Source organism: Taudactylus pleione, unplaced genomic scaffold, assembly GCF_031769625.1.
Source record: "Taudactylus pleione unplaced genomic scaffold, aTauple2 ptg000009l, whole genome shotgun sequence".
Classification (NCBI taxonomy): Eukaryota; Metazoa; Chordata; class Amphibia; order Anura; family Myobatrachidae; genus Taudactylus; species Taudactylus pleione.
In genome coordinates, this window is record NW_028284412.1 from 12353577 (window position 1) to 12378440 (window position 24864).

Genomic DNA, 24864 nt, shown 5'->3' on the forward strand with positions numbered 1-24864 from the left:
GTGAATAAAAGGAATTGTTCTGATATATACTGATGTCCTATGTGCTATATATGCTAACAATGCCAGATATGGCCTCAATTAAAAGCTGGACTTTTTTCTATTCATTTATTATTTTTACTATTGTTTTCCCTCTTCTTTTTATTTAGCCTTATCAGCTCTATTTTTAGGATATTGGATTAAAAATATGTTAATTATGCTTTTCTCTCTCTCTCTCTCTCTCTCTCTCTCTCTCTCTCTCTCTCTCTCTCTCTCTATATATATATAAATTTAAGAATTGATAATCCATTAATAATTAATATTAAGAACACAGTTTGTTTCATGTTGCATGGCTTTGTATATGCCGTTTATATGCATTTGCTGTATATAATAATTGAATAAATAATTGCTCGTTCTTGGTGTTATGTTTCATATATCCCGACAAGGGTATTTTCAGCGCAGTTAATTATTTTCTTTTGGCTGTTTATGTGAGGTTGGCAAAATCCTCTTTTTACTGCTGCGTTAATACCTGGTCATTTCAATTATTTAGTGCTGTGTAATTATCTGGGCACAATTACAGTTTCACAGATTAAAATTGTCTTGGTACAAGAAAATAAAGAAAAAGAAAATCTGAGAGACTTCAGAATTTTGGGGAAGTCTCCCGCACTCGCAGGAAAGTAGACCAGCCTCCCAGCTTCTGCCCACTCCCTAGTCATGTGGGAAGTGGGCGGTCCAGGAGCTTGATGATGCTATTTTTTGCTAATCGTGTCATCGTGTCTCTGCCCCAAGCTGTCGGATGCTACAAATCACAGCATTGCACAGGAAGTTGTATGGGACATTGATTATGCAATACCCAGTGCCACACAACAGTCCCTTCTACCTACCCTCCAGAATTTAGGAGTGGTGGGAAAGTATGTGCTACTATATAAGTAAAGTAAACATTTTTGGGACATCTGGGTGATTCACCCCTGGTGATTGTAGCCCTCACAGTAAGGGTTAGTTTAATGCCTTGAGAAAGCCTGACTGGTGAAACAGGTGTATGCTATCTGTCATGTAACTAAATTCAATGTTATATGTTGCTAAATGGACATAAACTCTCCAGCCATTGATGTCTTAAGTTAAAATTACATATGCGCTATACATAGTGCTGAAACTAATTGCTATTACCTACAATTATTGAAAGCGATGCTAAATATATGAGGCCTATGCTCCAGCTACTGATGTATAAAATCAGCGTGCTATACGAAGTGCTGGGAATGATTGCAGTTGCCTAAAGGTTCAGCTGCACTATTGTATACATGAATAACCAGAGCTGTAAAGGTTAACATTTTGACCTATAAAACCTTTTTTATGGTATGTGATTCACACACATGATATAATGGAAACTACTAATATATATCATATGTAGTGGAGACCCATTAATAGTAGGTGTGTTGTCCAAGTATATACTAACATAATATACCTGCTGTGTGGGATTAAACCTTATAGCTAAGACACTCAGAACTACAACATGTATTTGTATATACTGCATAGCTAAAGAAATATTTACAATAAGCATTGCATGGCAATACATAAGGATAAGACATCTAAGCATAGGAAGAGAAGATACTGTATCAGTTTGGAATACTGACTATACACATTATCAGTCACTGAATTGTCTGATACAATTTGCTTCTTCCTCTTAAGGAGCAGATGAAGACATTTAGCCTCAGGAATTAATTAATTGCAACATAAATAACAGAATAAACTATAATGAGTAATGAACCACTGTGTTACTAAACACTGATCGTATTGAAAGAATGACAAATTGACAACGGTTTAATTTTGCATATTAATTTTTTTATACACGTTAATTTTAATTTCTTTTGCACAATTCTATTTTTTTTTATAAATTTTACCATCTTAACAAATTTAATAAAGTGAGATATTTTAATGCATACCTATTAAAATTATAAAATTTTAAATTACCAACGTGGACCCCAGTGCACTCGTTAAAACTACTTACTTTTCTTCTTTGTAAATGTGATTTCTATAATGTTTAAGTAGTGGGTAGCACCTCAGCAAGCTTTATATTTAATCTGTAGATACAGATGAACTGAGTAACAGCTAATTGGAGAGAGGACAAACGAAATTATAAACTATAAACTACATAATAGATGGCTGGTGCGGGATTGGTGCTCTATTTGTAACTTAGTTTAATGCTTTGTCTGGACAGTCTCTGCACATAATGAAAAGTATGAAATATCTAGCTGGCTTTTTATGAGCAGTGGAGTTGAATGTTAATTTTCAGATCCACTAACGAGTAAAAAATAAAAGTTTAAAAAATAGGATAATTAAAGAGTATTTGAAAACCTGCAGTTGTTAAAGTGCTTAATTTGCAGAAGAAAGCATTTTTTAATAGTTTTAATATATTATGACCATCCTGAGATAACCATAACAGAACAGGAATTGTGGCACTACGCTGCAATACTTGTTAACTAGACTTCCCTGTGCAAAGGCAAAAGCAGTGATGTCACCGATGGTAACATTGTCACTTGTACAGCAAGGTGGAAAGTGTCACTCAGTACAAGATGCTATTTATTGGTGGTAAGGTACTTTTCCATGATTAATTCAGCACAACTTAACTGCAATTGGAAAATAAGTAGGATGAATGGGAAAAGGCTATTGTGTACATGGTGAAATTCACCCTATTGAAAGGTATAGATCATGGAGCCCCTTAAAGTAAATGATACAGGAAATAAATATATTTTTTATAGCAAATAAATATTCCTAATAATGTGTAAGTAATGAAAGCATTATTTACACAAATATTTATATTATGCTCTGTCTTACCATTTGCAGGTGTACTTATTTCATATTTATTTTATTAATTCTGGCCTTCCCTGAAATGCAGCTGTTGGTGCCATGTTATTTAGTGACAGCATGACTGAACCCATATATGTATATTGCTTCTACTAGTGATGAGGATCAGTATCTGCTTCGCCATTCCAGTCCTATAACAGACCGTGATCCCTGTAGCAGCTCACAGTCTGCAGGACCCTTAAATCCAGAGGAAGAACAGGGAGAGTTGGAAAAGATCCTTGCCCAGCTGGAGCATGAAAACAGGTACCAGTGCAAACTTATTCCTATGTGCACCCTTTCAAATGTAGCTATTGGTATATTGTTGTTATTATTATTATTATTAATAACATGTTTTTAAAAGCTTTCAGCATAAATTTGCTTAAAAAAATTGAACATATTAATTTTATTTTTGTGTAAGCTTCTTAAATCCGGTCAGTGGCCAGACACCCGGACCTCTACTGTTATTGTTGATATTTACTACAAAGTGCCATATAGAATCTTATCCAGCATGTTATGCTTTCTCCCATGCAGGAATATTCCGCCAGCTCAGCAGTCGAGCTGTGTGGTGAGAGGGAGCCTGCCTGGGAGGGAGCATATAGCCTGACTCAGAGTTGTACAGTATTGCACAGACACAAGGAAGCAGCTGTGCAATACCGTACAACTAATATGCTAATGCATCAGGAGGCGTCTGGTGTAATTAGACGCCTCCTGACAGTATCGCAGATCCAAGACGCAGCATCGGAATTTCTGTGAGACCATCGGCCATCTGAGTAACCCTGAGGTTACTCTGATTGCCCCCCGCTGCTCTGTAGCTGAAGCTAGGAAGTCTGTGTCGGAAGACCCTGGGCTGGGCACTCCCAGAAAACGAAGGCCGGCTCCGCCCACTCCCCACTGTGGGGAACTGCGAGAGAACTCGCAGTAGAAGACCGGCGCATGCTCAGTACAGATCCTGCGCATGTGCCGATCTTCTAACATCGGAGTAGTAGGGTTTGCTTACTTATTGACACTTCAAATTTGTGCTGTGTGTGATAACTGAAAACCACTAAGCACCATATAAGGGAGAAATGAACAGGAAGGAGAGAGTAAGGCAAGGAGACACGAGGAGGGCAGAAGGGTTGGGTAATCCCATCATTTAATTATTTTTGCAGTGTAAGTGAAGTTAGAAACCAGTATGTTTATATAGAATAGTCTTGAAACTTTATCGGTGATCGACACATTGGAAACAAAGGATCTGTTTACCTCATGCAGCCAATCTGACCTTCCTGCCAGTGAAGTTGTATTACTAATAGAGATTTCGGTCCTGAAGAAATACTGTGGAATCACTGATATTCAAACCAATCTTTATTTATAATAGAAGCACATACAAAACAAATAGACATTTTTTTATATATTTGTCAATGACCTGAATAGACCGCAAATACTGTATTAAAAACATCCAATTAGTAAGCACAAAGTTAAACTTAATTTATATTCCTAAAAATATTATTTATGAATTGCTACGGTCACAGAGATAATTTCATAGTATTCAGAAATATTTTGTGTGAGAAATTGGGTTAGTCAGAACGTGCAGTTAGTACTGCAGATTTAAATAAGTGTTAAGGCGCATATCCACTACATGATATAAATGGACGATTGAACAATTACGACATTAATCGTGCAGTAAATATGGCGGCAACAGCGATGTGTGCTCCCGCTAGTCGTTGTTGGCATCTGTCATCGCCTGAACTTTCAGCCCAACCTGTCGATATAGACAGGTTGTGCATGTTCGCGGATGAGGGAGGGTGCCTGCACTGAACTACATACTGTATCGTTCAGTGTGGGCACTGCACAGTATAATGAACGATTGTACAATAACGATGTTGTAATCGTACAATCGTTCATTACTCGTGTAGTGGATATGCGCCTTTATACCTCTTTTGCACTAAATTCCCAGGTCTGAACTGGTGTTTGGAACAAGGTTCCAAACCGGGTCAGACCCCTTTCAGACCGCGGCGCCGACCCGGGTGCATTGGAACTGTTCTGGACATCATCTCCAAGTGCCGGAAAATCTGGATCTCTCCATCCTGTAAACGGGACCCGGGTCGGACGACCTAGGTTACCCGTTTACACTGCAGGATAACACGGGTCGTTCCCATGTTGAACCCTACAAACCACCCGGGTTATATTGCCGGGTCACTCAACCCGGGAATCCAACCCTGGCCCCTTTTACACCTAGCAGCAACCCGGGTTAACCCACTAATAATAACACATGTTTTAGCTGTGGTGTAAAAGGAATATTATTAGAAAGTCCAGCTACTATGCTTAGTAAGCAATTAGTTTGTCAGATACTTTGGGCCTGATGCCAAGCCAACACCAGATTGTGTTGGGTAAATTTGCACTGTGTATGCCCACACAGAGAAAAACCATACTTGCCTACTTTTGAAAAAGCATTTCAGGGAGATTGTGAAAACAACACCTATGAGCGCACGTTAAAGTGGGCGTGTACTGCTACATCTGAGAGGCGTGTTCTAAACCTGACTTACATCTAAATGTAAACGAGCCCTAAAGCAGTTAGTAAGAGCTACTTGTCAATGAAAACACACTAATACTTTTCAGAAAATACATGTAGCCATGGGAATCATTGTGCCTTATAACCAATGCAGGAAAATTATATTAATTATCCCATTTGAATGTATATATATCTCTGTGTATTTATATATATATATATATATATATATATATATACATAATCAGCTTCATAATGGGGGTAAAGCACAATCAAGGAGATTGCTAGACTCTTCAGGGACACAGAGAGATTGCTGCTATTTCAAGGAGTCTCCCTGACAATGAAGGAGAGTTGGCAAGTATGAGAAAAACATATATGGGCCCAGGCATGTATCTGGCACTTACACCTCCTTCTGACTGTACAGTCAGAGTGGGAAGCCTAAGGGGCACTCGAGTATAATAAGGGCTTGTTTCTTGCAAAAGTGGCTCATAGAAACCTGCAGAAACACTCATATACATCTGCTAGGTGCACCTTTTGTACATTAGAGGGCATAAACCCTGTGTATATGCTGCCGACACAGAGCCATCTACGCTCTGCATATGGGTGTAAATAGGCTATATTTTTGTCTCATGCATTGTTTTTTTTTTTTTTTTTTAGAGTATTTTGGCAGCAATTCTGCACCAGACTCTGGGGCCCATTTATCAAAGATCATTTGAGGTAAATTCCCTGAAAACCCCTGTTTCCGGGGGTTTACCTCAAATACTTAGTATCCCCCGAATGTATGAAGGAGGGACCGCAGCAGGTATCCATTGCCGCCGGCAGCCGCCTCCCCCATAGGTTTCTATGGGGGATGCGATGCTGCCAAATGTATCAATATCGGGAATGCTTCGCATTCCGGATATTGACCCCGGCAGCTAACGCCATCTGCACTTAGCGTTAGCCGCTGTGTCCTATGGGCACTTACCGCATTGGAGCCGGCGGAGGGATCTTCCAGATCCCTCCGCCGGCAATGGGCGCCGCTCATGTGCAGTCCGCGGGACTGCGCATGCGCTGCAGCCCGGAATGCGCTGCGGCCACATCGCAGGGACGGGCTCTTTTCGGAGCCCGTCTCCGTGCATGTGCCGGGTCATACATTCGGCCGGTATGATCACATTTTGCAATGCGATCATGGGCGATACTGCATGCCCTGATCGCATTGCAAAATGCGATCCTTAATAAATGGGCCCCTCTGTGTGTAAATAAAATAGTTTTCTACCAGTGAATCAGAGTAAGTTCAGTACCTGTAGGGAATGTAGAATGCTATGCTGGGTGAGTTTTGTGGCTTTTAGCAGTCTTATTTTTACAGAATTCTTCAGGGGGAGCTGAAACGACTGAAATGGCAGCATGCTGAGGCCGCGGAGGGTGCGGTGCTCGGAGAAGTGTCACCGGATTCAGGGGGCAGCGGCAGTGGTGACATACAGAGTGAGGAATTGTTGAGTGAGGCACGGATCCTCCGGCATCACAAAAACCGCCTAGAGACTCGTATGCAGATTTTGGAAGACCATAACAAGCAGCTCGAGTCCCAGCTACAACGTCTCAGGGAGCTACTGCTACAGGTATGGAAAAGACCATGTGAAATGTTGCATAACCGTTTTTAAAGTGTATATTAAATGGCTATACATTAGCTGATGGGTTTCTTATAAAAGATCTACCGTAAAAGATAGACAATGTCTAGATATACCCTAAATGGTAGAGAGTCAATAGGTAGACAGGGACAAAAGTTTGACATGGATGAAGATAGACAGGAACAAAAGGTTTACAGGGTCAAAAGGTCTTTTGGGGTCTTTCTAGAAATTGTCAACCTTTTTAGTGTAGATTTGTTGACTGGAACCCAGGGCTGAGAAAGAAATTATGTTACTATACTACACATATTTACTTATCCAAAGGGAACAAGATAATAACTACCATGTACAAATCTTATTTGCCTAATGAAATAGGCCTAATGTAATTTTAAAACATATCACATTTATAGACTCTTTTAATATGATGAGTCACTTTGAAAGTTTTAATATTTTCAGGTCCCTGTAGCAGCCTATGCCCTCTAATGAATACTACTTGCACTCATTCCCTAATAATATTCCCACAGTGCCCTCCGCCCAGGGGCGGATTGGGAACTTTAAGTGGCCCTGTAAAAAAAAATCTGAAAGTGGCCTCACATAGGCGGAACCAAATAAACTGTAGGCGGGCTCAACACAAAAGTAGGCAAGGCTACACGCAGCTATCAGTAGCCACATTGCTGGTGGGAAAGACCTATGTGATGCGCAATGGTAGTAATTTTAGGAACCTATATACAGTAGAGGCATCCCAGTGACTGCCATACAATACAAACACCATGACAGTGCTGCCATACAATACAGGCACTTTCCCAGGCCACACATACAATACAGAACCATCCTAGTGACTGCCATACAATAGACACCATTCCAGTGCCACCATACAATACAGACACCATCCCAATGACCATCATACAATACAATACAGACACAATCCCAGTGACCGCCATCCAATACCAAGAGCATCCCAGTGACCACCATACAATACAGAAAGCACCCCAGTGACTGCCATACAATACAGACAATGACCACCATACAACACAGAACATCACAGTGACTGCCATACAATACATACACCATCCCATAAATCACAATACAATAAGGATAACATCCTAGTGACTGACATATAAAGCACATTTTTGTGTGTGCAATATGGTATCAACTCGTACAACATCATAGTAATAATCCCATTAAACATAATTAACCCCTTTATAATAATTAACTCATGATGACCATTTTTAATTAACCCCCACAACATTTAATCCAATATATAACTTTCCTTAAGGTGCCCACACACATACCGACTATACTCACGTTCCGACGATGTGTCCGATTTCCCTTGAAACTCTCCCAGCAGCTCTGCACACGATATGCTGTCCAATCTTCGTCCAATCTTCATCCAATCTCCTGCAGCCAGACTTTTTCACAGTGCATTTGAGTCTAGATCGTCAGATCTGCCCTACAGCACGGCAGATCTGAAGATGCGATGTGCGACTGCCGGGGTGCGCATCGTGATCGTGAGTGGGGACTCACGATTTGGTCATTTTTTACCCAATCTGTCGTTCCGATATGTCGGAATCGGCCATAACGGGGAAAAAATCGCTATGTGTGTGGCCAGCTTAAGTCTCATAAAAAGCATAATCAACTACATTACATACATTAACACTTTCACCAATATAATATAGTCCAATCGTCTAACCCTTTTATTATTAGAATTACCTTCCCTCAATTATACGTATTTCCTGTCTCCCACCTTTCTCACCTGTTGCTGATCCACATTTCTTCTGTATGGTGGTGATTCTGCTCCTGTTGCTGCTGCTGCACAGTACAGCCATAGTTGGAGGTCCTGCCGTGGCTGTAGGCAGCAGACTCCTGCATGGCCTCTACCTAGGGAAGGATAAAGGGAGGCACTGTATGCGCCTCGCCAAGCAACACCTACATGTTTTTTAAAAACTGATGTATAATATTAAAAAAAAAAAAAAAAAAAAAAGCACACTCAAGGCAGCTGCTGGACTGCCCCTTGAGGCCAACGGTCCACGAGGACTTTTACACTACTGCCCATGCACCACAGGACTTATGGGAACAATCAGAAGGCAAGGGTATACGTGGAAATGTTTTTAGGGTGAGCGGGTTCGGTTTTACTCGGATTTACTCGGTTCTTATCGCCACTTTACCGCAAATTCGGATTTATTATATTGGCTATCCAAAACACATGATAGGCGATAGCCAATAAAATGCCATTTAAAGATCCGAGTAAATCCGAGTAAAACCGAACCCGCTCACCCCTAGTTTTTACTGATAAAAACTATTTTTCTTAATTTGATGTGCATGCTTTTCAGCATAAGCAAAAGCTTGTCCAACCAATTAAAGGCATCCTAGGTCTGTAGTGTGTCAGGGATTTAATATCTAAGATCTTTTATCTAATAAAACATTTCTGTCTATCTTCCGTAATAATACGGATATGCAGGGGCATTTCTAGAGAAGAGGGGGCCCGTGTGCAGTCTCCGACACGGGCCCCCTCCTCTCTCGCCGGCGGCCGGCAGCGCACTGAGCTGTGCGTGGGCAGCACCGAAGTTATAGACTCTGGATATTAGAGTGCGCCCAGAGTCTATAGTGAGTATGCGCAGGTCACCGCGGCGGCCATTTTCCAGTCGTTTTTACAGATCCGGACCCCTGCACCGACATGGGGCTCCGGAGAGGTATGTAATACTGTGGGTGCAGGGTGTGCGGTGCGGCCCGTGTGCCCCGCATACCCTGCACCTATTATAGATACGCCACTACGGATATGGGGACTCCCTGCTGATACACAGGTGTATTGGTTCTGGCACCCCAATATATCGTGGATGGACACATTAAGCACAGTGCGTAGTTTTAAACAGCTGCTCCTCCTGCACGCTGCAGCCGCCGCCGGATCCCGCTTTCACATTGATGTCACATCCCTGAAGTGACATCAGTGTGAAAGCGGTGTATCTATCCCCATTAACAGGGCAGGAGGTAGAGCAGTTTCACAGAGCTCAGACTCCTCCCCCTTCTGCCAGCCGAGCAGCTGCTGTTGGCTGATAGCAGCCTCAGCTGCAGAATGGTAAGGTGGATGGCCCATGCTTCACCACTGGACTGGGTAGAGGGGCCGGGACCGCAGGCAGGATCGGGGCCTTATATTTAAAAAAAAATTACACTTGCCCGGCAGGCAGCCCCACAGGAGCACCGGCCCACCGGGAATCTTCCTGATGAAGTTTAAGGCCAATCCGCCCATTACCTCCATCACTTCATAGTAATGTCCCTACCATTCCTCCTCTATGGGAATACATGCTTGAACATTTGAGCATTCCCTTCTAGCATCATAAAGAAAAAAATACATGATTAAACTTTTATAATAGATCTAGAACATAGGTTTTGAAACTCGGTCCTCAGGACCCTAAACAGTGCATGTTTTCCAGATCTCCTCACAGAATCATAAGTGAAATAATTAGTTCCACCTGTGAAGCTTTTAAAATGTCAGGGAGTAATGAACACAACTGTTCACCTCTTGGGGGAACTGGAAAACGTAACCTGTTGGGGTTTTGAGGACCGAGTTTGAGAACATGCTGCTCCTACCTCCAGTGTGTGGTATACTTATGGTTTTGGGGACAAACACCAGCAAAAATTAATGCTATATTGTATAGTAGCGGAGAAAACTGAGCTTTTATGCATATAACAGGCAGCATAAGTGCTAAATTCTTAGCACACACGCATTAGTATACTTTGCAAATTCTGCTGACACCATTCAGAGCAGCCGTGCAACTAGCAGGGCAGGAATTCCCAAACTTGCATCCTGAGTACCTGCCACCTACATCACAGCTCTTACAGAACATAGTTTTGAGCTGCCACTAGGGGGTGCACAGAGCACACTTTATATTTAGGTTTGTGGCTTGTGGAGGGTATTTTCCAATGCCTTTCCCAATTCAGGGAAAGGTGTGCTGATGGGCTTAAATAAACAAGAATTTTTTTTAGCAAACAGAAGGTGAGTAACTAAGAGGAGCACATACAGAAAAAAAACACCAACAGAGCAGAATAGTGACGTAGCAGCATTGTCTAGCACAGTGATTTTCAACCTTTTTCAACTCGTGACACACTACACACGATTTTAAAATTGCAAGGCACACTATCCGGCGATGTGGTGTGCGCGGACTATGAAAAAACACACTACATTGGTTCCCACAGGAACAAAACACACTACATTGGCCCCCACAAGAATAAAACAATCCCATTGGCTGGCCTCCACAGAAAAAAAAAACCCCACATTGCTCCCCACAAAAAAAACAAAAAACAACCATACCACATTAAGTCCCACAGGAAAAAACAACCATACCACATTGCGCCCCACAGAATTGCTCCCCACAGAAAACAACTGCCACATTGCTCCCCACAGAAAAAGAAACCTATGGCTGGCCCACAGAAACAAAAAAAACAAAAACACATTGTTCCCCACTAAATAGTCAAAATATATGGCTGAATAACATATGGCTGGTTCACACAAAAAAAAAAAAAAATGACATGGCTGGTCCCCACCGACAAACAAAACCCACATTTCTTCCCACCTTGTCACTCACACTGCAGCAGGATCGCGTGCGGGCGGGCTTCCAGGCAGGCTGCCGAGCGGGAGATAAAGAGAGACAGAGCGCGGGCTGGCTGATTGGCGCAGGGCGTTGGCTGGCAGAGCGAGCTGGAGGGTAGTGGACAATGCGGCATGCGTGACCTGTGATGTCACGTCGCCGCGTCTTTGCAGGTCACTACCCGGGCGCGCCTGAATCTCCCAGAGGAGCTCAGCGGCCTGGGATGCTGAAGTACAGTAAAATGTGCCCGGTGGCTCTGACAGCCCCGCGGCACACTTCACAACCGGCCACGGCACACTAGTGTGCCGCGGCACACCGGTTGAAAACCGCTGGTCTAGCACTTTTGATTGGCTTTTTATCTTATTAAACCCAACCCCCCTGGGTTTCAAATTTTGACTCATCAGTCCAGAGCAGCTGCTGACATTTTTCTGCACCCCAGTTCCCATGTTTTTGCACATAGTTGAGTCGCTTGGCCTTGTTTCCACGTTGAAAGTATGGCTTTTTGGCCGCAATTCTTCAATGAAGACCGCTTCTGGCCAGACTTCTCCGAACAGTAGATGGGTGTACCTGGGTCCCACTGGTTTCTGCCTGTTCTGAGCTTCTGCTCCACCGGAGGTTTCTGTCCTCCCTAAGCTTGACTTAGGACCCCTGCGTTACGGTTTGACAGGTGTACCGCTGGACATCTTCCCATTTCGAAGAGAAGTAAGACTGATGTGTCTTTCACCTGATGCACTAAGTTCCTTGGCCAACCACTGCGTCTATGGTCCTCAACGTTGCCCGTTTCTTTGTGCTTCTTCAAAAGAGCTTGAATAGCACATCTTGAAACCCCAGTCTGCTTTGAAATCTTTGCCTGGGAAAGACCTTGCTGACGCAGTATAACTACCTTGTATCTTGATGCTGTGCTCAGTCGTGCCATGGTGTATGACATGTAACATGAAACTCTTCCACAACCTCACCTTTGTAGCAGAGTTTGGCTGTTCCCCACCCAGTTTTAAGCCTTTTACTGAGCTGTTTCTGTTTCAGATAATGACTGTGTTCAACCCACATATGAAAATTATGATCATTATCACCTGTTTGGTATGATTGGTTAATCACCTGACTATAATCCTACAAAATCCATGACTTTGTGCAAGTGTATCTAAGATTATTTATGCTGTTTTGAGGGCAACGGGTGGTCACACCAAATATTGATTTGATTTCTGTTCATTCACTTTGTATTTTGTTAATTGATAAAAATAAACTATTAACACTTCTAATTTTGAAAGCATTCTTACTTTGCAGCATGTCTATCTCTTATACCACACCCACCTTTCATATAACCATGTAGATTCAGTTGGTCTCTGTATAAGAATTATGTGTAATCTATTCCTGACCTTCCCTTTTAATTTTTCCTTTTATCACTTCCCATTAAACTAAGTTTACAAATAAATAAATATGGCACATTGATCAGGTATTTTTATATATACAATACTGTGCAAAAGTTTTAGGGGGTGTGGTATAAGAGAGATACAGTAATTAGTTAGACAATGTCTAAATATACACCATATGTTAGAAGTCAATAGTTAGACAGTGAAAAAAGTTAGACACAAACAAAAGTCAGACACACTAAAGTTCGACATGTCGACAGGGTCAAAAGTTCGACATGAAAATGGTCGACACAAAAATGGTTGAGAATTATTATTTTTTTTTTTTAGCCCTAATCTTCACCCTAAACGTAACCCTCCCTCCTGGTGCCTAACCCTAACCTCTGGGTAAGTGCCTAACCCTAACCGTGGGGGTAAGACCCTAACCCTCCAGTAAGTGCCTAACCCTAAACGAAAAATATCATGTTGAACTTTTGACCTTGTCGATCTTTTGTACCTGTAGAACTTTTTCCTTTTTTTTTTCAATTCTTTTTTTATTGAATCAGAGACATATATGCAAACAGTTCAATTCAACAATAGGTCAAAACAAAAAAAAACTAATTTGTTTGCGAGTACAGAACAACATGTACTTTCCATTTGATTTGACAAAAAGTCAAAATATATAACATATAGTACATAAATATCACTGAACTAAAAATATAAATAAAAGTAATATAGGTAATATAGTTGAAGGGTGCATCGTGTGGGAAGTCATCACTGAGTCACTGGGGGATCATTGTCAAGTAAACGTAAAAGGTACCACGAGGAATTGGAAAAACATTTAGTGAGAAGTTGTTGAGTAGCTAATGGAAGTGTGGAAATATAGCTCTCCCAAATTTCAAAGAACCTTTCTACCCTGGATTCTTTATCCAAAGAAGCTTCCACCCAATCCATTTGGAACAGATAAAATAACTTCTCCTTAAATAGTAAAATAGGGGGTGTACCTGACTGATTCCAAACCTGTAAGATGGTTTTCTTGGCGGCAGCACTAAATGCCAACAGTAATTTACGACAACCTTTTGTAATACATTGATCTTGGGGTAATATACCCAATATTGCCCATAGGGGGTCAAATGGCACAAAATTAACTAAGTTCTCGACAGCAAATTTGCGAACTCTTAGCCAAAAGACTCTGACTAGGGGGCAGGACCACAGACAATGGAAAATATCTGCATTATCTTCCCCACAGCGGTGGCATGTGTGTGAGGTCAAAGATCCCATCAGGAAACTACGATGTGTTCTGTGGTAGACATTTAGAAATAACTCTTGATATGAACTAGCAGAAATAAGTCGACAAGACTCATATAAATTCTTGAGTAGTATATCAGGCGTAGGTTGGGGGAATTGACGTGTCCATAGGGTCAGACCTGTTTGAAGAGTGTCGTATTCCAAGCTATCTCGCAGAAATAAATAGTGGTGTGCTATCGCTTTACATATGGGTGGAGAGACAGATAATAATGCATCTAGATTGTTGACCTAATCTTTTTCTGAGAAATATTTTGTGACTTGTCTTATATAGTGCTGTACTTGGAAGTAGGCAAAGGGAAAACAGGATAAAAATTAAAATTTTTCTACCGCCCCATGGAACGTGAGAGGACCTCTAAGATCAGAATCCACCAGACATCGTATAGATTGAATACCTCGGGCTGCCCACATTGAGAAGGGGAAAGTGGCATTCCCATCTTAAAATTCTGGGTTTCGGCACAGAGATACGTACAAAGTTTTATGAGCATTCAATCCCCTTTTGTATGTTAGTATGTGCCACATTCTACGTGTGGTCCATAAAAGAGGGTTGGCCTTTTGTTCTAAAGTAACTTCACAATCATGAAGATGTAAAAATGAAAGTAAATTATAATTTGTTAAAAAATTTTCTTCCAGGGCTAGTTCAGTGTAAACCGATGAGCCATTTAGCCAATCACGTAAATGGCGTACTAGAGCGGAATGGTTATAATGAACAATATTTGGGAAATTAATTCCACCGTTGGATTTGCATTGTTGGAGCCGAATTAGACTAATTCTACTTCTTTTATTATTCCAAATAAACTTAGCAAACGCTGTGTTAAGTTTTTTAATGTCTTCTTGAGACAGTAATAATGGTAGGGATTGGAATAAATAAATTAATTGTGGAACCACTATAATTTTGAGCAAATTTGCCCTTCCCAAGTAGGAGAGCCGGAGATGCCCCCAACCATTGAGAACCCCAAACAAATTTTTAATGACCTTCAATATATTGGTGTGGTAGAGAGATGAGGGATTTTTAGTTATTTGAACTCCCAAATATGTAAAATGCCCTTTTGCCCACGCAAAGGGCACATAGGAGTGCCAATATGGACGGGTAAACCCAGGTCTTAAATATAGAGCCATAGATTTTTCTGAGTTCACCCGGAGTCCAGAAATATCCCCAAAATCTTGAAGCATGGATAATAAATAAGTTACAGTAGAATTGGGTTGGGACAAATACAAGAGCACATCGTCGGCAAACGCCGTTACTTTAAGTTCACTAGTGCCTATTTTAATACCTCTAACATTAGGATCTTGCTGAATTAGCCGAAATAAGGGGTCTAAGGACAAATTAAAAAGAAGAGGGGACATCGGACATCCCTGCCGAGTGCCTCTGTGGAGTTCCATCACGCCTCCCAGTATACCATTAATCAAAAAATTAGTTTGTGGGGAATTATAGAAATAGCGTATCAAGCCAATGAAATCTTGTCCAAAGGCTCTACGTGTCAAAATTTCGATTAAATGTGGTCAAAGGATGGTATCAAAGGCTTTATATGTATCAAGACTGAGCAGTAAATTGGAGGAGGATACATCCTGGAGAAACAACAGTGGCCGAATACCCTTAACCGAGTGTCTACCTTTTACGAATCCAAGTTGGTGTGGTGTCAATAAATCAGGGAGAATAGATTGTAGTCTATTCGCCATAATCTTTGCCAGAATTTTGAAGTCGACATTGAGCAAAGAAATAGGTCGATATGAGGCCACCAACTGGGGGTCTCTGTCTGGTTTAGGCAAAAAAATAGTATGAGAGGAGTTGAATGATGGATATGAAGGGGATTGTCTATGTATTAAGCGGTATAAATCTAACAAAATTGGGGACACCTCCTAGCGTAGCATTTTGTAATAATCTCCACCGAAACCGTCCGGGCCTGGAGCTTTATGACAGTGTAGGCTCGAGATAGTATCCAAAAGTTCCTCCATTGATATATCCCCCTCCAAACAGTCCACCTGATCCTGGGACAACTTGGGGAGACAGGCACCATTCAGCAAGATATCTTGTTTAGCAATATCTATATTCCCAGAACTGTATAGTTGTTCATAATGAGAGTAAAATTGTGAGGTAATATCTGAGATTCGAGTAATGTAAGATCCCGTTGATTGGTCCCTAAGGGAATGAATGAAAGTTTTTCTCTGTTTGGGTTTAGCCAAATTCGCAAGTAATTTACCTGGTTTGTTTCCCCACCTGAAATATTTATTTCTAACAAAATCTAATTTAGACTTGGACTGAGACAAAAGGTAAGATTCCAAAAGACGATGGGCTTGTTTATATGATAAGAACGTTTCATCACTAGGATCATCCACATATGCCTGAAACGCCAAAGTCATAATTTTCTGCAAGGAAGTGTAGCGAGATCTTTCCTCTCGTGTTTTTTTGGCAAGGTAACTAATAATATGGCCCCGCATCACAGCCTTGGAAGTCTCCCAAAACAAAATCGGGGTATCCCAGTGACCAACATTGTCATCTAGATAGTCGTTCCAACTACGGGTTAGGTAGTTTTTAAAATCTTCTGAATTTGATAAATAAGAAGGGAACTTCCAAAGGCGTGAGGAGAACATGGGGGAGGAGTAGCAAAGAGATAAGCTTATTGGGGCATGGTCTGATATTATGATATCTTTTATGGTCGCATTTTGTATATAAGAAAACAAAGATTCTCCAATTAGTATACAGTCTATTCACGAAAGGGAGCGATGAACAGCAGATATGTGAGTATAGGAATGATCCGTAGGATTGAGTATGCGCCAAGGGTCGACTAGATCACATGACGTCTTAAATCTAGTAAGATGTTGCCAAGCTGAGCCTCGCAATGAAGCAGGGAGCGGGGACTTATCAATAAGCAGATCTGCCACCGTATTAAAGTCACCACCCACCACCAGGCCTGGGGTATCTCGTTGGGCTAAGAATTGGGACAATTCTAATAAAAATTCTGCAGGATTATTGGGAGCATATATATTTAGTAAAGTGTATTTAACTCCATAAATAAGTATGTCTAGAAGGATAAACCTTCCCCCTAGGTCTAAAAATCGGTTTAGGATTTGATATTGTAATGAACTACTTAATAATATTGCAACTCCCCTAGCTTTAGTACGAAAGGGAGCAGAAATACATTCCTTAAAGTGGAATCATCTCTGGCTCTCCAGTGAGTTTCCTTCAAAAAATACTATCTGTGCCTTAAAACGTTTTAGATGCGTGGTGACTTTTTCTCTTCATAGGTGAGTTAAGCCCTCCCACGTTCCATGAGACTATATCAAGACCCGAGTTCTGAGGCAAAGACAGTGGATTCTCCCCTAAAAAACAGGAGGTCATCCTATACCCTGAGAGGGAGTGTAGCTATCAAAAGTAAATAATGTAAAGTAAGGCTTCCCCCCGTCCCAGCAACCGGGGAGATCCAACCATATTAAAGGGCCCACACGATGCTTCACCTTCACAACAATGAAATTCCATATATAAAATTTAAGCAATAATACAATATGAATCTACAAAAAAGGAAATACATGACCAGCAAAATAGTAGACACATCTCTGAATACAACAGTTTTCTATTTTTCCAACCAAAAAAAAAATTGAAATGTCTCCCTCGAACAGAGAGAGAAAAACAAAAATTGACAGTATTAATAACAAATTTTTTTTTAATTTACTGAATATTGAAACATTAGTTGAAACATTAGTTGAAACCAGCGTAGAGAACATGAGGCGTGAACACTCCCAACAGACAGAAATCTAATACAAATACAATTATATATCAATATGTAACATCATACCAAGTAGTAATAAGTACAATTAAGCTTCAAGGTGATGGGCAGGTGACCGCGAAGGGGGAGAGTTACGTAGAAAATGAACCTTGGCTTTATCTGGATCAGTGAAAAACTTTGTTTGACCATCTATGTCAACTCGAAGTCTCGCCGGGAAAAGAAGGGCGAATCTCGGATTATTTTCCACTAAATGTCTACACACCGGAGAAAAGGCCTTCCTTTTTTGTGCCACCGAAGCATAAAAATCCTGGAAGATTAATATACGGTGGTCTTCTACCATTATTTGAGGGCATTTTCTAGCAGCTGCTAACATTTTTTCTTTGGCCCTAAAGTCTAAGAACCGGGCTATGACAGGACGTGGGCGGTCATGGACTCCATCTCTCTCCGGGCCTAAACGGTGTGCTCTTTCAATCTGAGGTGGAATGGAATCCACAGAGAGGCTTAAAGCACGGGGTAATTTAGTACTAAGATAATCTATTAGGTGCGGACCTTTTACTGACTCGGGGACCCCAATAAAACACAGGTTGTTTCTTCGATTCCTATTTTCTAGGTTGTCTAGTTTATCAGACATCGAATTTTGGGATTGAGTTTGGGCCTCAATAGTGGCTTGTAGAGAGTGTATAGTTTCCTTCGCGTCACTCAGACACTGTTCAAGGCCGGAAATGCGGGAGGTATTGGAATCTACTTTAGTCATAGCCACATCTAATGAGGCTTGCATAGTGTCAAACTTTTTGTTTATTTGAGGAAGAAAGGCCTTGGTCATCGCCTCCACCATCTCCGCGATTGATGCAGGCACTCCCTGAGCTTGGTTACAGCGGCATCCACGTCCGGAAGACCCCGCCTCAGAAACAGCAGCAGCGGAGACACAGGAGCCGCAGAGGTGACCAGGGGGGATCGCGTCGGCAACTGGGCATGCAGCGGGGCAGAGGCAGTAAGCCAGATAGGTGCAGCTTCCACTTTCTCCTCCTGTTTACCGCGCCGACTCCCGGCAGATTCCTCCAGTCTGTGGCCAGCAGTCGCCAATAAGGACAGGCCTGCGGTCTCTAGAGCTCCCACAGATTGCGGCACAGTGTCATAGGGAGTTAAGCAGCTCTCAAACTCCCCGCCGCCCATGACCCGACAAAGGCTCCGGACGTAACGCACATCCAGGTTACAGGCACCGCTGAGCAGAGGGAGCAGTTTTAAGTAGCGGCTTCCCCGTATATAATCCCCTCAAGACCTCAGCAGTGTGTGGGGTAAATAATTTGTAGCCGTAAGCCTGCTAGCAGTCCCGGAAGGCTTCGGGGAAGGCAGGGACGGCTCCCAGTTTTTTTCGCGCCCAAGATGGCGGAGGGCGGTCATAGATGCCTGAACTTTGCAGGCTGAATCCCGGTGGATATATGTCGGCTCCAGACCCAATAACTGAAGCAAACCCCTCCTTAGTGTAGTGGTATTGCAGTAGGTAACCTTCTGGAGCGCAAATTCGGGTGAATAAGCCCAGTTTTGGCACCGTAAGTAAAATGCGGCCACTTTGAGTGCCCCACCCACCGGAAGTCCCTGTAGAACTTTTTACATGTCTAACTTTAGTGTGACTGACTTTTATCTTTTTAGTGTGTCTGACTTTGTGTGTCGAACTTTTATCCTTGTCTAACTATTAACTGTCTTAACATCTGGTATCTGTCTAGACATTGTCTAACTAATTACTGTCTGTCTACAGTCCAGAACCCATGAAGGGTCCACATAGTATATTGCAATCACCTAATAGGGATGACATTGAAATAGGAGTAAATAGGTATGGGTTTGTGGGAGGTGGAGAAAGCAAATCTAATCCAGGGATCCGGATGGGGTCAAATTTCTCTGCTTTTCTTGTAGTTGTTTATATAAAAAAAAAAATTTGCTTTTCTTGTCGTCATAGTTTGGAATTTTACATGCCGGCATTGAGACAGTGATGGGTTCCTCCAATATTTAGCTATGAAACATTTAGATGCTTTTAATATATGAGAGTCACATTTTAGAACTTAATTACTTCATATTTGTAGTCTACAAATTTAGTTTATGGTTAGGAATAAAATGGCAGCATGTTTGTGAACCAAAGTTCAAGTATCTAGTTAGAACACAGTACTAAGTACAATTTTTTTTTTTTGTGGAGTTACTATTGAGAAGCTACAAGGCAGATTGTGTCTATTGGTACTCATATCAGCCACATATCCTACAGTCTAGCAGGTTCTTAACAACTTATTTATGGTAAACATTTTGAATTCAGGTAGGATCTTATACACTGTGCTTAGGTAATTGTGGTGCATATGGTTTTCAGCCCAGCACTGATGAAGGGAAGACTTCTCCATCCACCTCCTGTCCGGATTCTGAGAGCAAGTGCCCTGGAGATCAGAGCAATGGAACTCCGGATACCGAAGCTGCAGGTACAATGCATACTTCGCACCGCTAGTAATCGCATGTACTTAGGAGTTTGTAGATCTTTAAAGGCCTTTTTAGGTGAATAACACAATTATATAAATTTCCTATAAAAAGTTGATTTATAACACTGACAAAAATCAGTTTCTATTAGAATTTTTATATTATTATTATTTTATCAGCTCTCATGTGCCACAATGCAAAGAACTGTGGTGATGGTCTTTCGTGTTTTTTAGCTAATATTCTTGATAATATAGCAACAAATGTTCATAATGTAACACTGAGCTTTTCCTATTTTTTATTATTCCTATGTCAGTTTTCTTTGCTTTGCTAGTGTGCCTACAGAATAACCAACCTCTCATTACAATTCTTTTAAGATGATGTGGACAGTCGGACGAGAGAAGTGGGTTTGTGCCTAGATGACATCATGGAGAAGCTAAGAAATGCCTTTCCAAATACAAGAGGTAAGTCAGGGCTTATTAAAATTATTTTTTTATGCTGTAACATTATATAAGTTAAATAAAAGTGAAAATGGAACCATTAGTGGGTCGATAGAGAGTTTAAAGCAAGACCAATTGCAGGGTGTACCTTTTTTCTCTGTGTATACATGAAGCACAGGTTAGTACGGACGATGTTGTCATACACATACCAGACTGGCCTCAAATTTCCGAGTGTACCTTGTCTGTTTTCTCTCTGTGCATAAACCTGAACAAAGCACAGGCTAGTACAGGCAATGTGGTCATACACATACCAGACTGATCTCCAATTGTGGAGTGTACCTTGTCTGTTTTCTCTCTGTGCATACACCTGAACAAAGCACAGGCTAGTATGGGCAATGGTGTCATACACATACCAGACTGATCTCCAATTGCGGAGTGTACCTTGCCTGTTTTCTCTCTGTGCGTAGACCTGAACGAAGCACAGGCTAGTATGGGCAATGCGGTCATACACATACCAGACTGATCTCCAATTGCGGAGTGTACCTTGTCTGTTTTCTCTCTGTGCGTAGACCTGAACGAAGCACAGGCTAGTACAGGCGATGCGGTCATACACATACCAAACTGATCTCCAATTGCGGAGTGTACCTTGCCTGTTTTCTCTCTGTGCATACACCTGAACAAAGCACAGGCTAGTATGGGCAATGGTGTCATACACATACCAGACTGATCTCCAATTGCGGAGTGTACCTTGCCTGTTTTCTCTCTGTGCGTAGACCTGAACGAAGCACAGGCTAGTATGGGCAATGCGGTCATACACATACCAGACTGATCTCCAATTGCGGAGTGTACCTTGTCTGTCTTCTCTCTGTGCGTAGACCTGAACGAAGCACAGGCTAGTACGGGCGATGCGGTCATACACATACCAGACTGATCTCCAATTGAAATTGCAGGGGTGTAACTTGGCGTCCTCATGTAGGCTAAACTCAGTTAAAGCATGTCAGCAGAATTGCGCTCTATGCAGAGATACGTGTAAGTGTAATTACGCCTGTTTTCAGATTAATCATTTGCACATAGTATTGGGTTTGTGCAAGTCATAATGACAATGGCTATAAAACCAAGCATACGGATAGCTTAGTCCTCCTGCAGAAATGTGTACAACTTTGTATATGGGAGAATATACACATTTAGTTATGGGCACACGATACAAGAGCAATTACGGCTGACCTGCATTTAACTCTGCATCAGGCCCTAGATGTTGGATATATTTGAAGCAGTACATTATCACCTAGAGTTATGTGTTGCAGTAGGCAGTGCAGTGAAAGTATGGAAGTGCTAATAGAAGCAGAAAATAATAGATCATTCACAATCCTGACAACTTTCATTTTAAGAACTTCCTCCCTATTTAATTACATTTATTTCTCACTAAAATACTACTCACTGACGGCTAATTTGTATGTTATTCATATGGCATACAAATATCAATAACTTTGCAGGTGGAAATAGAGCTGGTGCTAGAGTGTTCTGCGCCTCCCTGCACTCTATAAAAAAAATTAAAGAGAGGGCACAAATTTCTAAAGGGACAGCGCACTCCAATAAAAGGGATGTGGCCACACAATAGTAACCCCAATTCAAATTACACCACATATAGTGCTCGATTCACATTACACCACATAGTAATGTCCCTTATTCACATTACAACACAGTATTGCCCTTTATACTACGCAGTGCCCACAGTAATAATGCCCTTTACACCACGCAATGCTCACTGTAGTAGTGCCCCTTACACCACGCAATGCTCACAGTAGTAGTTCCCCTTATACCATACAATGCGCATACTAGTGCCCCTTACACCACAAAATGCCCACAGCAGTTGTGCCCCCTATGCAATGCCCATAGTAGTAGTGCCCCATAAACAATGTACACAGTAGTAGTGTCCCCAATGCCCACAGTACTAGCGCCCCTTATACAATTCCCACAGTAGTAGTGCTCCTTACACATAAAGACCACAGACACACACACACACACACACACACAACACAGTACTTACCTTTATCGATGCTCCTGCACCCGCCATTCCTCCTCATGCTCAGCACTGTTGGTGAGATATCATGACATCTCCCTACACACTGCGGGAGCTGGAAGGTGGAGCTCAGGAGTGAACTCTTGCCTCTGTCTGCAGGGAGGGAGCCGCCGGGTGCCCACTGGTAATAAAAACTCAGCGGCATCTGGAAAATGGAGAAGGCGGTGGCCCCTCTCTAGCCTGGTGCCCCCCTGAGCGTATCGCGCTGGCCCTGGATGGAAAGGCTCTGTGCCTGCTTCATAAATTTATAATACTCCTTTCATGGGCTTTCTCCACCCTTTGAACTACATTTAAATTATCCAACAACACAAATTAGTTTTTGAATGCGAAAGCAATATGAGGTGTATTGGTCTGCACAATAAAACAAAAAAACACCTACATATTAACAATAGTCCTTCAGTAGTCCTTACTTGGAACCAGACTACTCTCCAGCATGAATGCACGGATTATAAATGGTGGCAATTCCCTCGTTTGTATTTTGCTAGACGGAGACCTCCTTCCTTGAATCCATGTACTGTACAGTGGTATCAGGTCTGGAATGTTGCCAGGCGCTCACTTTAGGTGTCTTCCTTTTATTTATCTAATTGTGGGGGCAGAGAATCCTAAAGAGGAAAAACCCTTTTTTTTCCCTATATTTAATCTGAAATTAGTAGTTATATGTATGTATGTATGTATACACAGACACACACATATATATACATACAGTGGTGGCCAAAATTGCGGACACTTTGAAATTTTTATGTTTTTCAACTTCGGATGCTTATAAAAACTGTTATACTTCATGCAGTGCAATGATTCATATATCAAATGAAATTTAATGCTGAATTCAACACAATAAACAGAGGTCAAATATTTGCATTACAAGGGAAGTTTTGCAGTGAAAACAACACTTAGGGTGAAAATCCCTTTGTACTTATGATGTTACTGTCGTTGGGTATCTTTATTTTTCAAGACAGCAGCACAGCGATGTAGCATTGAGCCCACCAATGTTTGGAGCTGTTCCTTCTTTATTATGTGGTGCCATGAGACAATTATAGCCTCAATTAATTGTCTTTTATTGGATGGACGCATCATATGTACCAGTTTTTTCAAACAAAACCACAAATGCTCTATGGGGTTCAGGTCTGGGCTGTTTCCTGGCCATCCCAGCACCTGTATATCATGCACTGTGAACCACTGTTTGCATATCCGTGTAGTGTGGCAGGGAGCTGAATCCTGCTGGGAAAAAAATGGGGCATTATCTGGAAAAAGATCCCTGATAGAAGGTAGACATTTTGGTTGTAGGATGGTGTCAATGTACTTTCTGCTGTTCAGTGTGCCATCTATGACATAACTGCGACCTACAGCATCTGCTGTCATACATGCCCAGATCATAATACATGTAGGATTCTTTGTTGTCACTTGAATGCAATATGGATGTACCTTCCCTGATGTGACGTCGCACATATTTTCTCCCATCACTACCAAATATCGATATCTTAGTTTCGGCACTCTATATCACTTATTTCCACTGACCTTCTGTCCATGCAATGTGTTCTTTTGCCCACTGTATTCGTTTCTGCCACTGTTTTTTTTATTCTGCAATGGCTTTTTTCGGGGAATCCTACCTTTTAGGCCAACCTCCGTTAGTCTTCTCTCTACCGTTCTTGCACTGACAAAAACACCAGTTGCACTCAGGTCACTGCTAATGGTCGCAGATAAGATCCATCTGTTTCTGACGAAAATTAGTTTTATTCTCCTATCATCAACAGCTGTTTTGCACTTTTTCCAGCCTTTTCCTTCTTTGTTTTGTATCGATTGTGTTTCCTGATAGTGTAAACAAAACTTTCATATTCCTGATGTTCTCACATTCCCACCAACTTCTCTCGCAATTGCTGCATACAAAAGACCATTTTCACGTAACACCACAATCCTGGATCTCTTCCTGGGTGACCAGTCACCACTTTGCCTGGACGACATTGTAGTATTTATTTTTTACACCGTCAATAGCACTAAACAATACACACAAACATCCAACCGTAATTGCACTTCAGT

At 41.7% G+C, this 24864-nt stretch overlaps 1 protein-coding gene across 2 annotated transcripts in view; it reads left to right on the top strand.

Moving 5' to 3' along the window:
* Positions 1–24864, top strand: part of DRP2 (dystrophin related protein 2) — a 129852-nt gene that overhangs the window by 94119 nt on the left and 10869 nt on the right. For both annotated transcript variants that reach the window (XM_088467231.1, XM_088467238.1), the window contains exons 19-22: positions 2935–3081; positions 6648–6897; positions 20213–20318; positions 20688–20774. In XM_088467231.1, coding sequence (XP_088323357.1) covers positions 2935–3081; positions 6648–6897; positions 20213–20318; positions 20688–20774 — 590 coding nt within the window. The remainder of the gene's footprint in view (positions 1–2934; positions 3082–6647; positions 6898–20212; positions 20319–20687; positions 20775–24864) is intronic.